This window comes from Gracilinanus agilis, chromosome X (assembly GCF_016433145.1).
Source record: "Gracilinanus agilis isolate LMUSP501 chromosome X, AgileGrace, whole genome shotgun sequence".
In the NCBI taxonomy this organism is placed as follows: Eukaryota; Metazoa; Chordata; class Mammalia; order Didelphimorphia; family Didelphidae; genus Gracilinanus; species Gracilinanus agilis.
In genome coordinates, this window is record NC_058136.1 from 9,136,623 (window position 1) to 9,151,692 (window position 15,070).

The window sequence follows — 15,070 nt, forward strand, 5'->3', positions numbered from 1 at the left end:
AGCTTTGCTTTGGAAATCTAACCAGTGAAGTCTTCTCCCTAAATGTTCATTAGGCTGTCTGTTAGAAACATCACCATGTGAAAGCTTGCGAGACAGTTTACCGAATGAAAAGCTAACTAGAAATGAACTTTTGAGCAAAGCAATCACAAGCTTTTCTTCCCATAGAGGATTGTCCATTTATATCTTATCTCCACGGTGAAAATTTTTAATAGTTTCTTCCTGAAATATTACCCGAGGAAAAAAAGGTTAGAGGTAGTTACTGAAATGAGCAGATGATCAATGAGAGAAAACCATTTCATAAAAACAGTGCAGGGATACCTTAGGCTTCTAAATTGCTTTCAGTGCCAGGGGGAATTGGAGCTAGGAATATGATATTAACAACCTGCAACAGGAAGTTTTCGGCAACTTGTCAACAAGAAGAAACTAGGCAAAGAATGGTTTCTGGCACTCACTCATAAGGAAGAAATAATACCTCCCTTCTCCTTCAGGAAGGTATCGGGGATCTCTTCCTTACTCTGAATTTCTTCAGTGTCAAACTTGCTCTCCTACTCCCTTGGATGATTCTCTCAATCAGGGGTTCTTGAGCATTTTTGCATCATAAAGTCCCTTGGAAGAACCTACAGTTCTCTCATCAGAATAATATTTCTAAATGTACGGGGTTGCAAATGAAATCCTCTATATCACTATGTGATTATCAAAATATTCTTTAAAAACCAGTTTCTCAGATGCCAGGACTTGTACTTGCCTCTTAGCTCCCCAAGAAGATGCCATACACCACATAGCTACAGACATGTCTTTTATTCACACACACACACCCCGTTCCCTCAAGAAGCCTAAATTGAACATCCACCATATATAAAGTATTTGGAAGAGTTTCTAGATGATTAAGATACGGGGTTTGACTTTTAATAGTTCACAGACTAGCCAGGCAAGTGGGAAAAACACAGTTGGGCAAAAGTACTCAAAAGAAAGGAAATATTGATAGAAGAAAAAAGGGAAGATCCTGCTTTCTACCAAAGAATCTTAACTTGCACCAAGTGTTCAGAGTAGCTTCCCAAATCTGTACCAATTCCCATTTATTTCTTTTCTCATAGTCCCTATACCTAGCACAGTGCTAGACACAGAGGAGGAGCTTAGCTTAACTGAATTAAAAGGACGAAAACTGAAAGAAAGATGTTGGTGGAGGAGGAAAATGACTTCGAAGTTCCTCATGGGAACTGGTGAATGAGTGAATTTTTTCAGCACACATGAGAAACTTCAAGCCAGAGAGACACAAACAACAGGTCAGGATATAGCACCATGGAGAATGCATTCTTCCTACAATACCAATCATGTCTACAAACCAATTAGTTGAGGAGTCTGAAGGACCTGCTACAGTTTTCATCTGCTGATAGATGGCTTGAACTGGAAATTGAAAACTGGAACATTCAAACATTCAGTGCATACAGAAATGGCATTTCAAAAACCAGAGCTTCAGAAGGGGAGAGATAAGAAAAGGACATCAGCAACTTGAAGCAGTTATGTCTGTTATTAAGATGAGATAGCAGAGGCAGCTGGGTGGTTCAGTGGATAGAGAGCCAGGCCTAGAGTCCCGAGGTCCTGGGATCAAATATCACCTCAGACACTTCCTAGCTGCATGACCCTGGGCAAGTCACTTAACCCCCACTGCCTAGCTCTTCCTGCTCTTCCATCTTGAAACCCATACTTAGTATCAATTCTAAGACAGAAGATAAGGGTTTTTTTAAAAGATGAGATAATAGCAATTAGGAAGCAAATTCATCTAGAGTTTGGGTGCGCTGATGAATTGGAAGGAATGTGTGGAAACATTCATGGTATCAGACAATTCTTGTGGCCTTCAAAGAAAAAAAAAGATTTCTCAGTAATCCAAATCATTGCAATTCTAAGATGAAATCACTTCAGATTCTAGACACATTTGATCTTAAGTCGGACCTGGGATTGTGGAACAGGACCGCCTGTCATCATTCTGCTCAGTCATTTTCATCCTGGGATCAGATTCATCATAGGAAATGGAAACTATTCTCTCTTTCCTTACTGGACTTAAATGGCACCTGGATAAGGCTACACAGATTCATTTGAGTCAAAAATCACTTTTAGGCCCCCATTCTCTCCATCTTGTTTCTGGGGAGTTTTTTTCCTCAGAAGTAAAGTTCTCCAAAACTGCAGTAGGCTACCCAAGAACGTTCCTTCTCACAAAGGCCAGATGAATCTCTTCCTACCAGCTACTCTTTACTGTATCATTAATTTCCTGCCTTTTAATCGTGGGTTTCCCTCAAGACCCTGTCCTGGACTCCATTCTTTTTCTCTCTATAGTCTGTCAGGGCTCTCATCAGCTCTCCTGGCTTATTTCTTTGTATTTGACTCTTTCTTTGTAAATGACTCTCTCATCTATATATCTAGCCTTAACCTGTCTTCTATGCTTCAGTCTCCCAGAAATAACTGCTGGTTGGACATTTCCTAGCAGATAGACATTTCGAATCCAATATGTCCAAAACAGAAATGGTCTTTCCCCCAAACCGCCCCATTACCCACCTTCCTATCAGGGGTGTCGTCATCCTTTTAGTCATCCAGGCTCACAACCTTGGCATCTTCTACTTTTCTTTTTCCTTCACTCTGCAACTCCAGTCTTTTGCCAAATCTTGTTCGTTTGCTATATGCACATCTCTGACATCCATCCCATTCTTTCTGCTCATACCTTGTCACTCCTGCCCCTTAAAATGCTTAGCTTCATTCAAAATGCAGTTCAGATGCCACCTCCTATGTAAGGCTTTTCCTTATTTTTCCAGCCCTAATGGTCTCCTCTCCCACCCTTACCAAAAATAAAACTGCCTTGGATTTACTCTGTATTTCTTTCCACCATCCACATAGTAGAATAATCTGTCCTTGAGCACAGATAGATTTCAATTTTTTCTTGTCTCCCTAGCATGTAGCACCCAATAGCTCATCCTCTAGTAAGTGCTTAAGAAATTCTTGTTGGCTGATTAATTGATTTGTTGCAAGGAGACCCATTTAGGCTTGAGATGGAGCCAAATTTCCTACCTGTCGTCACCATCCAAAAGTGGCTGGCTCCCTTCCAATGAAGGCCCTCAAGTAGAAGCTAGATGACCACCTCTTGGGTATGATGCAATAAGGATTCTTTTTCAGGTCTGAGTTGGACTAAATGGCTACCAAGATCTCTTCCATCTCTGAAAATGTGTTATGTCTGCTATTGTCTTCCCTAGGTTTTATTCCCCAATAATTTTCACCTATTTAAAACAAGACAAAGAGAGGCCATTGCTTCCTAAGAGGTGCCATCAGACTTTCCAGTTGCAGAAAAGATACTTTCTCTAGAAGGTTTTATTCTTTTCCTTTTATAAATCTGAAGAAGCTCAGGCAATATCGGTGTCAAGTAACGTGAAGGCCATTTGAAAACTGACAAAAAGTGACGCTAACAATCTGGGGATGTCAGCTTTTAGAGCCATGAAAAACTAGAATGTCGAATTGGCAGAGCACCTAGCAAGGAGAGCTCAGCCCCGTCAGTCACTGTATCTTCCCTGGGGCTGGTGCACTGCATGAAAGATAATCACACACTCCCTGCAAAGTCATCTTGAAGACACCTCAAAGATCAAAATCAAACAGAGTCATTTTTGAAATGAACCAAAGGGCTCAAAGTATAGAGAAGGAAGAAGATTAGGAGTGTCATGTTTGGGACAGGGTGGAGGGGGGAAAGTCTTTCTGGAAACATCTGGTTTGCTCAGTGTGGCTGAACTCTAAGATAGAAACTATAGTGATGGATGATTTGCACAGGCTTTTGAGATTGATCCATAGAAAATCTCCTCAAATGGAGGAAGTGAGCCAGAGAGCAGAGCTTTGCATTCCTGTTTGAGCAGTATGGTGGGGATAACAAAAGAAATGAGGAGTGGCATCACATCGAGAATTGCCAGCAGGCCAAAAACCAAGGAACTTGGGGAGTGTATTCAGAAGGATTAGCCAGGGAATTTGTTACCAAATAGCGGAATGATATCACTTCCTGGATGGAATCAAGGAATTCAGTAATATTTTTAGACAAGAGTTAGAGGAAAATCTTACTTCAAGTCCCTTTGACTTTATCATTGTGGACATTGTCTTCACCAATGCAGATAGATCACAAACCTCCTCTACTTTTAGTAGATAGACATCAAAGGTTCTACAGCTGGAAGGCTGCTTTGAGGTCCTGTCGTCCAACTCTATCATTTTTGCAGATGGGGAGGCCGAGCCTCATAGATGTCTAGTGGCTTACTCAAGATCTTTCAAATAGTGTAGTATAACAGAAGTGACATTCAACCCAGGTCATTGTAGTCCAAGTCCGGTGCCCTTTTCACAAGGCCTCTCCTGATGTGTCACCATGGGCACAAAAATTAATGACCTCATAGGCAGCGTTGTGTCTATGAGCCTCTCCAATTTTCATTCTTCAGGAAGCATCACTAGGCCCACACACGAAGTTTTCTCTCTTAGAAAAACTGCCAGAACTCAGTAGGACTTTCTTTAGAAGGTTTTACTCTTTTTCATTTATAAATCTACTCTGGAGAACTATATAGTTCCCTTGGTGAGGTAGAATATCACCAGAGAGGGAAGGAAAGTTGTCTTTATTATTTATGGATTCCATTATGAGTCCTTTGTTCCTTGCATTTCAAGTTGAACTAAATAAGGTCTATCCTATATTCATTGGATGGTTATCCAGAGTGTTTGCACAGGAACTGACAGCCTTTTAACTTTCCTTGAATCTTTTTCTTGACCTAATGCATGAGGGTGCTGGAGCCGGCTTCCACCGGTTGGGAAAACTGGCGGTTAAATTTTCAATGTGAGCATTTAATTTTTGGAAATCAGAAAACTCTGCAAATCAAAATTTAATTTATGTTTTGTTAATTATCCAGATTTAAGACAGAGATGGAAAAAACATTAATGCAATTTGCACTTAAAAGTATGTCATATATACATAAAAGTATGTCATGCATATATATCTATGAGAGTTTTTCTTTAATTTGTCCTTCAGAAGCAACAAGTTGGCAAATATCAAATCAATCTTTCCCCCACAATCATTTAGTCCTTGGGGGTGAGCCCCACTTCTCACTTCCTCAGGGTCCCTCAGGAAGTTATCTTTCCTAGATTGTCCCGGCAAGCACAAATAAACTCACTTTACTTATTAAAGGACTCATTTTGGGAGCCCAAGTCCTTCATTGGCCAAGGGCAGAGGAGGAAGGAAGGGATGGTCTCAGAAGTAGCCCCCAGAGACTGAGGAAACTTGGCCAACTTCCACTGGTCTGAGCAGGAGAAGAGAGGAAGGGAAGAATTTTGGTGATTCTTCTCACTGACTGAACTGGGTATTAGGATAGAAAGGAGAAGAGGGAGACACAGCAAAGCTAGTGGGAGGAGGAGGGCCAAAATTCCATTCAGGGTACAGGGCACACAAGTTGAACTGGAGGGGGCTCTCTTCATATTAGAGAGCTGATTGTTAAATATTTACTAGCATACCCTTGTCTATATGTAAAATAATTCTCGATATTCCCCCAGGGAAACTCTAGATTGGTGGTGGCAAACCTATGACACGTGTGTCAGCACTGACATGTGTAGCCATTTTTGATGACATGCGGCCGCATACAGAGAAGTATGGGGCCACATGCCAAGATGAAAAATTGCTGTAGTGTAGTACAGACACTCTGTGCACAATGACAATTCTACCTCTATTAATTTGCCTATTTTGGTTTATTAAATAGTTATATATTACAATTATACATTTTTGTTATTTAAACTATAAATATCATGAAATTATGGTTTTTTTTCTCAAAATGACACACCACCCAAGTTATGCTCGGTTTGGGGGCAAATTTTGACACACCAGGCTCAAAAGGTTGCCCATCACTGATCTAGATGAAGGCATGAACTAAAAGGAGAGATTCTGAGAGAAGTACCCAAGATTTCATCTAGTCTACTTAAACTCAGAACTTCGGTTCTGGGTCACAGGTTACAAATGTCTTAATGATCATTGACTCATTCATTGGGCCGTGTCTTTTTCTTTTCAAAATGGTTTGGGGTTATCATAGAGATCCAGCTCAAGAAGTTACTGCAACTCTGGAAAATAAAAGGTGTATGACGGAATAAGTGTGACAGCATCATACAGAATGCCTATAACTCATGTCCATCTGCAAGAGCTATGTTCAGGCATGCCCCAGGAGAGATAGAAGGGGCAGAGAGGGCTTGCTCAGATACATCCACTACACATAGTACCAATATTATCCACTTATCAAAGTACTTTTCTGGATTAATTAGGTAAATCCAGGCTATACATCTGGATATTTAATTTGCATTTGAATTTTCCCCCATAGGATCCTGATGCTTTATTTGATTCAAATTCTAAATTAACTGGATTCTTAAGCCACCTGTGGGCCTGTTTGGTCTGAAAGTCATATCCCTTCTAGACAAGTTTTCAATTAGTGTAGGAAGCATGTAGAAGAATCAGGAAGAGTTAGTGCTGTCAGGATCTGACATCCCAACAGTTCATTTTTCTCTGCCCAGGGTTAGTTTTCAGGGAAAGTAAGCTTGGAGGTGGGGGAAGGGCTGGGGAATGGTAAAGAAGAAGGCAAGTACCAGTAGCTCATGGGTAAACCAATGACCTTTAATGGTAATTTATTTTTAAAAATTAATTCATTGTGACAGAATGAGACAACTGTCACACATTTGGACAAATTCCCAGGGTATCGGTTCACTTGACAGAGTTTCCAAGAATTTCCATTGCTGTTGATTCCCCCAATCTCCCGCCACTACACTCCAGAAGAATGTAGTTTACCTGCCACACAGACCAAGGACTAGTGATTAGCTGAGCTCACGAAGCCCTGTTTGGGCTCCCCCATGATGAGCCCGAGTACTTTACAGTTCTGTGATCTCCTTCCAGCTGACAGATGTGAATTCTTCCTGCTATGAGGTGAAATGGTTTGGTTTATATATTAGACTATATGTTATATAAATGTCTTGATAACCAATAGAGTTTTCCATTTCAAGGAAGACTTCTTTAAAGACTAGCAAATGGTGTATTTAATAGAGGAGAAAAATTAAGGAGGGGAAGGTAGGAGACAGAGGGAGAAGGAAAGCATTTGTTAGGAAATGTGTAAAAGATCTGGCTTGAGGAAAGTTGGTGCCCAGTCTACAAATCAGCCACCCATCTTTTGCCTGAGAGACCCAGCCACTCAGCCAAGTCAAATGGGAATTGAAGGGGATCTGTACAGTCTGTTTAGGTTTCTCAGAAGCACAAAGGCCATTTTAGTTTCTGGGAACTGCCAGAGGGTGACTCACTTGATGGCAAAGAAAACAAGCAGCCAGAGTTGGTGTCTTTCTGAGGCAATACGCAATCCAATAAACATGACATTACTATTACTAGTTTAAATCAAGTTGGGCAAGGTGGGAAATTGAACAGCTTATCTTCCAAGTCCAAAGTCTTTATGTCAAAGGCAGCCTTCTTGGTGGAGAAGAGAGAATGTCAAAAGAGTGGATCTACTCTTTCTAGGTGTGCTCCACCCTTAGCTTTCTGAGTGGGGGGAATTAATGACATTTCCGCCATTTTGTTTTCACGTCAATAGCTCCAGTTGATCAAAATAGGAATTTTGCAGTGAGAAAAATCCACTTCTTCCTGTTTCTTCCCTTCACCCATGGAGGACAATACTGATGATCATAGTAACTTACTGAGAGCTTCTGTCTAAACACCATGAACTGGAGTGGCTAGGTAGTGCACTGGACTGAGAGCCAGGCCTAGAGATGGGAGGCCCTGGGTTCAAATCTGGTTTCAGACACTTCCTACCTATATGAGCCTGGGTAAGTCATTTAACCCCAGTTGCTTAGCCGTTGTTACTCTTCTGTCTTAGAATGAATGGTCACTAAGCCAGAAGAGTAACAAGAGCTAGGCAATTATTTATTTAAAAGAATTACTTTCTTGTGTTAGTATTAACCCTAAGACAGAAGGTTAAGTCTTTTAAATAAATAAAGGCAGTGTACTATCTACATCAGCATAGGGCCAGCAACAGAGAGGATGAGTAGAGAAGACACACCAAAGAAGTCAATGGCTCCAGCAGCTTGATTCAGTACGGAGAACGCCTGGCCTGAAGTTCCAATATGACCTGAGACTCTGGCAGAGCTAGGTGCCTCAGTGGATAGAACACTGGGCCCATAATGAGGAAGATCCAAGTTCAGATCTGACCTCAGACACTTACTGGCTGCGTGATCCTGAGAAAGTCATTTAACTTCCCTTTGCTTCAGTTTACTCAACTGTAAAATGGGGATGATAATAATAGTAACTACCCCCCAGAATTATGTGGGGATCCATGAGATTATAATTGTAAAGTATTTAGCACGGTGCCTGATATATAATAAATGCTGCATAAATGTTAGCTATTATTATTCTTATTAGCCATACTCAAAGCCAACCAACCAACCACATGAATAAAGAGAGTTTTTCTTCTCCATTAAATGTGCCCTTGGATTTTCCAAGTTCATGGCAAGAGATTTAAATCTAGTTTGTGTCCTGTTTTGTTTGCAGGTGCGATTGGAGTGGCCAACAGACCTTGCAGTCAATCCCATGGATAACTCATTGTACATCTTGGATAACAACATCGTCTTGCAAATTTCTGAAAGTAGGCGTGTCCGGATTGTTGCTGGGCGGCCCATCCACTGTCAGGTGCCAGGGATAGATCATTTCTTAGTCAGCAAGGTGGCGATCCATTCGACTCTGGAATCAGCCAGGGCCATTAGCGTCTCTCACAGTGGAATTCTGTATATCGCCGAAACAGACGAGAGAAAGGTGAACCGCATCCAACAAGTCACAACCAATGGTGAAATCTCTCTAGTTGCTGGAGCCCCCACGGACTGTGACTGCAAAATTGATCCTAACTGTGACTGTTTTTCAGGTATGAGCTGATTGCCATTTTGTCAAAACACACAACCCCTAGCTGTTTTCTGTAGGAACTATAGCTATTAAATATGACTACAAACATCTAGAATAGGGGGTTCTTAGCTTTTTTGTGTCATCCTATCCATATATAGAAGAAACTGTAATTGGTGGGGATGTGGATTAGAAAAGTTAAGCAGGTCATACAAATGGGAGGTGATATAATTTATATTGTAACTCTTTTGTCAGGTAGTGTCCCAGTTACCTTCTTTGAAGATCTCCTCCCCTTTTTTTCTGTACTCAGCTAGAAGCTGAGAAAATGTACTCCTTAATAGACAGTCAGCTCTAAAGCTATATCCGCAAGCAGTCACCATTCACTCAAGTAAACATGGCTTCTTGCCTTCACTTGCCTTTTACTGAGGACCCCTCAAAAATCACTTGCTTCCAATGCCTTCTGCCAGTTTCATGGCATCCTCTGATCCCTTCATTTCCCTTCATATGTTCTTCCATTCTTTGGGGGTCAGTATGTTGCTTCTTGGTGCTGACCTCTGCTGTTCTCTCCCTTTGTCTACTGTTCTTCTGGGAACTCCTCAATTTCCCTTCATATTCATGCCCAGCCAGGGCATACTACAAAACTCAATATACATATACACGTTTAAAAATATATTTAATAAGAGTCAGAAATGAGCCTCTAACCCAGACTTTTAGACTCCAGGTTCTGTGCCGCTTCTCCTACTGGAATCGTCCCAGGACGCTATACAGCTTTTTAATTCCTATAAAAAATGTCATCTTTTTCTTTCATGACCAATGAGAATATGGCACCAGTTACCCATGTTATCATTGTATATGTATATGTGCACCCATGACTTCATCAGCAGATGGAACTCTCATGCCTAAGGCAGATCAGCAAATCTTGTCATTTCTATGTTCTTAGAGTTATCTGGGTGAACCAACTTGTCCATGCACATGTAACTACTATGTCCGAGGCAAGACTTGAACTCAGCCTTTCTGACCCCACCGTCCTCTCTACTCTTAGTAGAGGATGATGGAAAGAGGACTAAATTTGAAGTCACAGGCTGTGGATTCATATTCTGGCTCTGAGATTTTGGACAAATTCTTTAACTTCTCTGGACTTCAGTTGACTCAGGCTAGATAGATGAAGTCATTTACACTTGAAATCTTTGTTCCTGTGGATTTCTTGAGGCCTATACATTCTTTTTTTTAGAAAAGTTTTCCCAAGATGCCATCCACTCTCACTCGCTGACTCTGCTCATAGGACTCTCCTTTGACATTTAAAAAAACAGTTAAAACAAAACTAGTAGGGAGAGCTATGTGGTTCGGTGGATAGAGAGCTAGGCCTGGATTTGAGGGGGGTGGGTTCAAATCTGGCCTTGGATACTTCCTAGCTATGTGACCCTGGGCAAGTCACTTTACTCCCATTGCCTAGCCCTTACTGCTCTTCTGCCTTGGAACCAATACTTAATTTTGATTCTGAGACAGATGGTAAGGATTAAAAAAAAAAACAACAACTAATTAACACAATGACCAAATGACTTGTCTTATCTACTAAAATTAGGGCCTGTACATCATCCATGCCTTATACAAATACTTGTCCAAGCCAGCACATTAATTTTCAGTTTTTTAATTCAGTTATTAATAATTAAGCACTTTCTTTGTGCCTGCCACTGTGTTAGGGACTCAGAATAAAAATACTCTAAAAGATAAAGAACAACAGCCCCTGCTATCATGGAACGTCTATATGTTCCTCTTAATTTCTGTCTTCCCTTGATCCCAAGGAAGTCATATTTGCCAACTTGACTTGTGATTTTTTCATCAGTATTTCCATTCCCTCCCCCGTATGGGCTAGGAGGTTATGCCCGGTTTGTTGGTTTATCATATATGAGGTCGATCTCATTATTTTTCCATGACCAAGTTTGCTCTCATGGCTGAGGCTTGCATTGCAAACCACGGTCAAGTTCGTGTGGCCCTGGAAAACAAAGCGAGAAGGAATGGCAAGATGGCTTCCAAGGTTCCTTCCCAATCTGGGGTTCTGATCCTGTGCCTGTATACACAATATGCATACACCATTCAGCCTCATGTCTTCAGTCACACTTCATGCAGCCATCATCATTATCCATTCTCGTCTCTCAAAATATGATCAGCAAGATTACGGACTTGGGAAAATTGGTGTAACTGAGATAATTGCATCTTATTATTAATCTTCAGAGGTACCAATTCAAAAATTACACTCTTTTAGATAATGGGTTTGAAATTCGGTGGCAGGAGGAGGGAGGGCAGCTAAATCTTGTTTAAAGGAACAAGCTTCTCAGTACCAAATGATGAAGTCAGTGCCCCATCTCCTGGTGTGACGGGCTCAGTGCTTATAAGACCAACCACTAAAATGATAACATTGTTTCCTCAGGTGATGGTGGCTACGCCAAAGATGCAAAACTCAAAGCCCCGTCTTCGTTAGCAGTTTCCCCTGATGGCACTCTCTATGTGGCTGACCTGGGGAATATCCGAATCAGGGCTATAAGCAAGAACAGAGCTCATCTGAATGACATGAACCTCTATGAGATTGCCTCCCCGGCTGACCAAGAACTCTATCAGTTCACCGTCAATGGGACTCACCTGCACACGTTAAATCTGATCACCAGGGACTACGTGTACAATTTTACCTACAATAGCGACGGAGATTTAGGAGCAATTATTAGCAACAATGGAAACTCCGTTCACATTCGACGGGATGCTGGTGGGATCCCTCTGTGGCTAATGGTGCCTGGGGGTCAGATGTACTGGCTGACCATAAGCAGCAATGGTGTCCTAAAAAGAGTATCTGCCCAAGGGTATAACTTGGCCTTGATGACCTATCCAGGAAACACGGGCCTTCTGACAACCAAAAGCAATGAAAATGGATGGACAACTGTTTATGAGTAAGTTCTTCTGGTGGGCCTTCTTTTGAAATTCCCCTAAAATGGAAAGTAGCCTAAGTCATTGCTGGGAATTCCATATAATTTTTCTCCTTGGAAATGCACCCAACAAAGTCATAAATTTTGCAGCAAACCTAAGTTCGGTTCATGCCTTCTACTGTCCAATAGCTCTGAACTAGACACTGCTAGGGGGGAACTTGAAAGCAGGTACTTAGAACCCTGCCAGTGAGACAAGACAAATTTCTGGCTATGTATGCCCAGGCCTGTAAAGGAGGAGGAAAAGCCAAAACATGATTCCTATGAAGCAAGTGTGAGATTGTGTAGTATGCAAAAGAAAGGAGAAAAGTCTTAAATGGATTCCATCTACTCCTCTCTTATGTCTTCTACCCCTAAAATTGACAGCTTAAATATTTCTTTGTGCAAATTTAGGCCACTCCAGCCTCCAATCCATGAGTCAGAAAACATATTCTCTTTGGAATCCTAACAAATAGCCAAGTATTAGAAATGGTCAATAAAAGGTATTTCCAGAAAATCTATTATGGTCTGCATTGATACGGGTACAAGTCTTGTAAATACAGAGATCGTCAGAGACCAGATGTTAAGGAGTTGAAACTATTATTGGAGGTGGCTGGAGAATGTTTGAGCTACAAAGTAGAGACTTCAGAGGTAGTCTCTTAGTCTTACTCCCTTTTTTACAGATGTAAAAACAGAGATCTGAGGAAGGGGAAGTGAATTAATGAAGGGCACAAGGAGTTAATGGCAGAGGTTTCCTGATTCATACTTCCCAGATGAGACAAAAATGTTTGGAACTTTAATAGGAGTAACCAAGGGCTAGCTGGAAAGGTAGCTTTGTGTTCATACTAGCAGCAGAAAGGGAAGACTTACCAGCACCATGAAGAATAGAGAGAATTCTATAGGACCAACTGATTCTTGATGCATGTACCTAGACATGGAGCCGTAGAGGAAAATGGCCTGGATAAAAGGACCTTTGTCAGGATAGATGCAGCTGAGCCAGTGATAGATTCACATCTCCATAATGCATGCAGATTATGACTCTGAAGTGAATCTTGGGCCATGATGACAGCTGAGAATTTGCTGTGCCCTAGGTGGTATGCTAAAGGACGGAGGTGTCTCTAGTGTTATATTGTGGGTGACAGTAGAGGTGGGATATCAGCTCATGTGTGTATGTGTATATATATATATATGTGTGTGTGTGTGTGTGTGTGTGTGAGAGAGAGAGAGAGAGAGAGAGAGAGAGAGAGAGAGAGAGAGAGACAGAGACAGAGACAGAGACAGAGAGAGAAAGAGAGAGATCACAACAATACTTTTTCTTTTTGAGTTAGGCCCAGTACCAATTTGAGCAGGCATTTCCAAAGGGGCAGCCCAGAAGCATGCCAGGTATCAGAGGAAAAACCAACTTAAGCATTGGCCACAGATATGACCAAGACAAATTTGAGGAATTAAGAGTTGCTCCTATTGAGAGACATGAATGAATGTAGTGTGAGACCTGCTTGTGCTGAGGACTCTCGCTTTGACCTCAGTGAAGGTCATGTTAGGGAAAGGCACAACTGTTCACACTAACAGATAGGTCCTTCTTTTTTCTGGTGTCAGGGTGCCTTTGCTTATTTTTACCTATATTTGTACCTATTTTTGTAGAGATGAGGACAAAGATCTCAACCTAAGGTCAGGACATTAGTCTGTGTAGCCCATGAAACAGCACTCAGAGGAACACAGGTGCATCGTCCTTAGAGAATACCAAATTCTGGACCATCCCTTGGGGGCTACATTTACCTGGTCTCTTCTAGAGCAACAATTTCCATGGCCTTCAGTCATCAGAATGACTTCTGTTGCCTGGATTTGTTGGTAGTGCTAAATGGAAAAGTCATCCATGGTAGCTCTGGGTTCCTCTGTGAGCATTTTAGAAATACAAACAAGATCCCTACCTTCTTGGCTGGGAGGTTGAGTAGTGAAAGGCATTTTGAAAGGCAGGGTTCCATCAGAAACGAGAGAAGTGGAGTTCAAGTAGGTCCATGTCTGCAGTTCAAAGGTTGGCCAATCAAGAAAGAGGAGTGAAGAGCACCCTCAATTTTCTCTGAACACTAGACGCTTGCCAGGTTGCCAAGTATACTGCTGGTGGAGGAATATTGACGAAAATTGACTGGACTTTTCCCTCTGATTTTCCAATTAGTTATTTCAGAAACAAAAACAAAACAAAAAACCGGGGCAAAAAGGCTAGTCAATATTTTGTCCAGAACACTTGGGCAACTTGATCCAGCTGTGACTCAAGTTTTCCCAGAGTAAAGAAAGAGAAGATGCTTTATGACCTCAATGGCTCTTTGAGTCCATTGATGCCAATGTGGGCATTCACTTAATCAGGAATGATTACAACTCTGTAATTTCTCCTCCTATGTGATTCCTGTCTATGTTCTTTCATAGACCATTCCAAAGAATATCCACTCAGCATGCCGAAGGCTTTCCTCTTGGCCTTGTTCAAATTTCCTTCTTACCAGTAAAACACTGAAGCTGGTGATCCATTAACTTTCACCACAGGCTTAGTCTACTAGTTTTCCAATTATACAGTTTTTTGTTGATTATTATATCTATATTTGTCAACATATATAATTGGTATTATATATAAATTGTACGTTTGTACAATATGTGTTTCTAGACAAATATTTATATAGATATAGATATAGATACCACCCCTTATGACACTTTGTCAATAGGCTGTTACTATTTGAGCCCACTACACATCTCTCCATTGCATTTTTGTCTCCCACAATATCAACTGCTCAGAGATCTTTGAGATCAAATATTCCCATCCGAGAGTGACTCGAGGACTTTGGGCAGTCTCAACAACAGTTCCAGTATTAAGTTGACACCAAATGGCATTTAGTAAATGTCCAATTGGTTAGTTCCCCCAACAATTAACACTCTGTTCAGCAGACAAAGGAAATGAATATTCACAGCTTCCCATGTATTATTGTTGGGGGCATGATCTTTCCCACAAAAACATGATCAGTTCTAGGGACCTTACTTTTGAACTCTAACATCCATATTTGCATGAATTACCCAGTAGCACACAGGGAACAGCCCAAATATCGATGGTGGAAAATGTTGTCCTTTATTTCTATATTCTTTGAGTAGCTGTTTTTTCCCCTCATATTGGAATTATCTTTGGATGGAATGGCTTTTTTTACTAATGCTTTGGTTTATTTGGAACCAGAACTGT

The 15,070-nt window shown here is 41.2% G+C and overlaps 1 protein-coding gene across 1 annotated transcript in view; it reads left to right on the forward strand.

The window, feature by feature from the left end:
- TENM1 (teneurin transmembrane protein 1) overlaps positions 1–15,070 on the forward strand; it is a 104,621-nt gene that overhangs the window by 61,792 nt on the left and 27,759 nt on the right. Inside the window, exons 6-7 of the mRNA XM_044682672.1 lie at positions 8,561–8,927; positions 11,331–11,841. Of these exons, the coding sequence (XP_044538607.1) occupies positions 8,561–8,927; positions 11,331–11,841 (878 nt within the window). The remainder of the gene's footprint in view (positions 1–8,560; positions 8,928–11,330; positions 11,842–15,070) is intronic.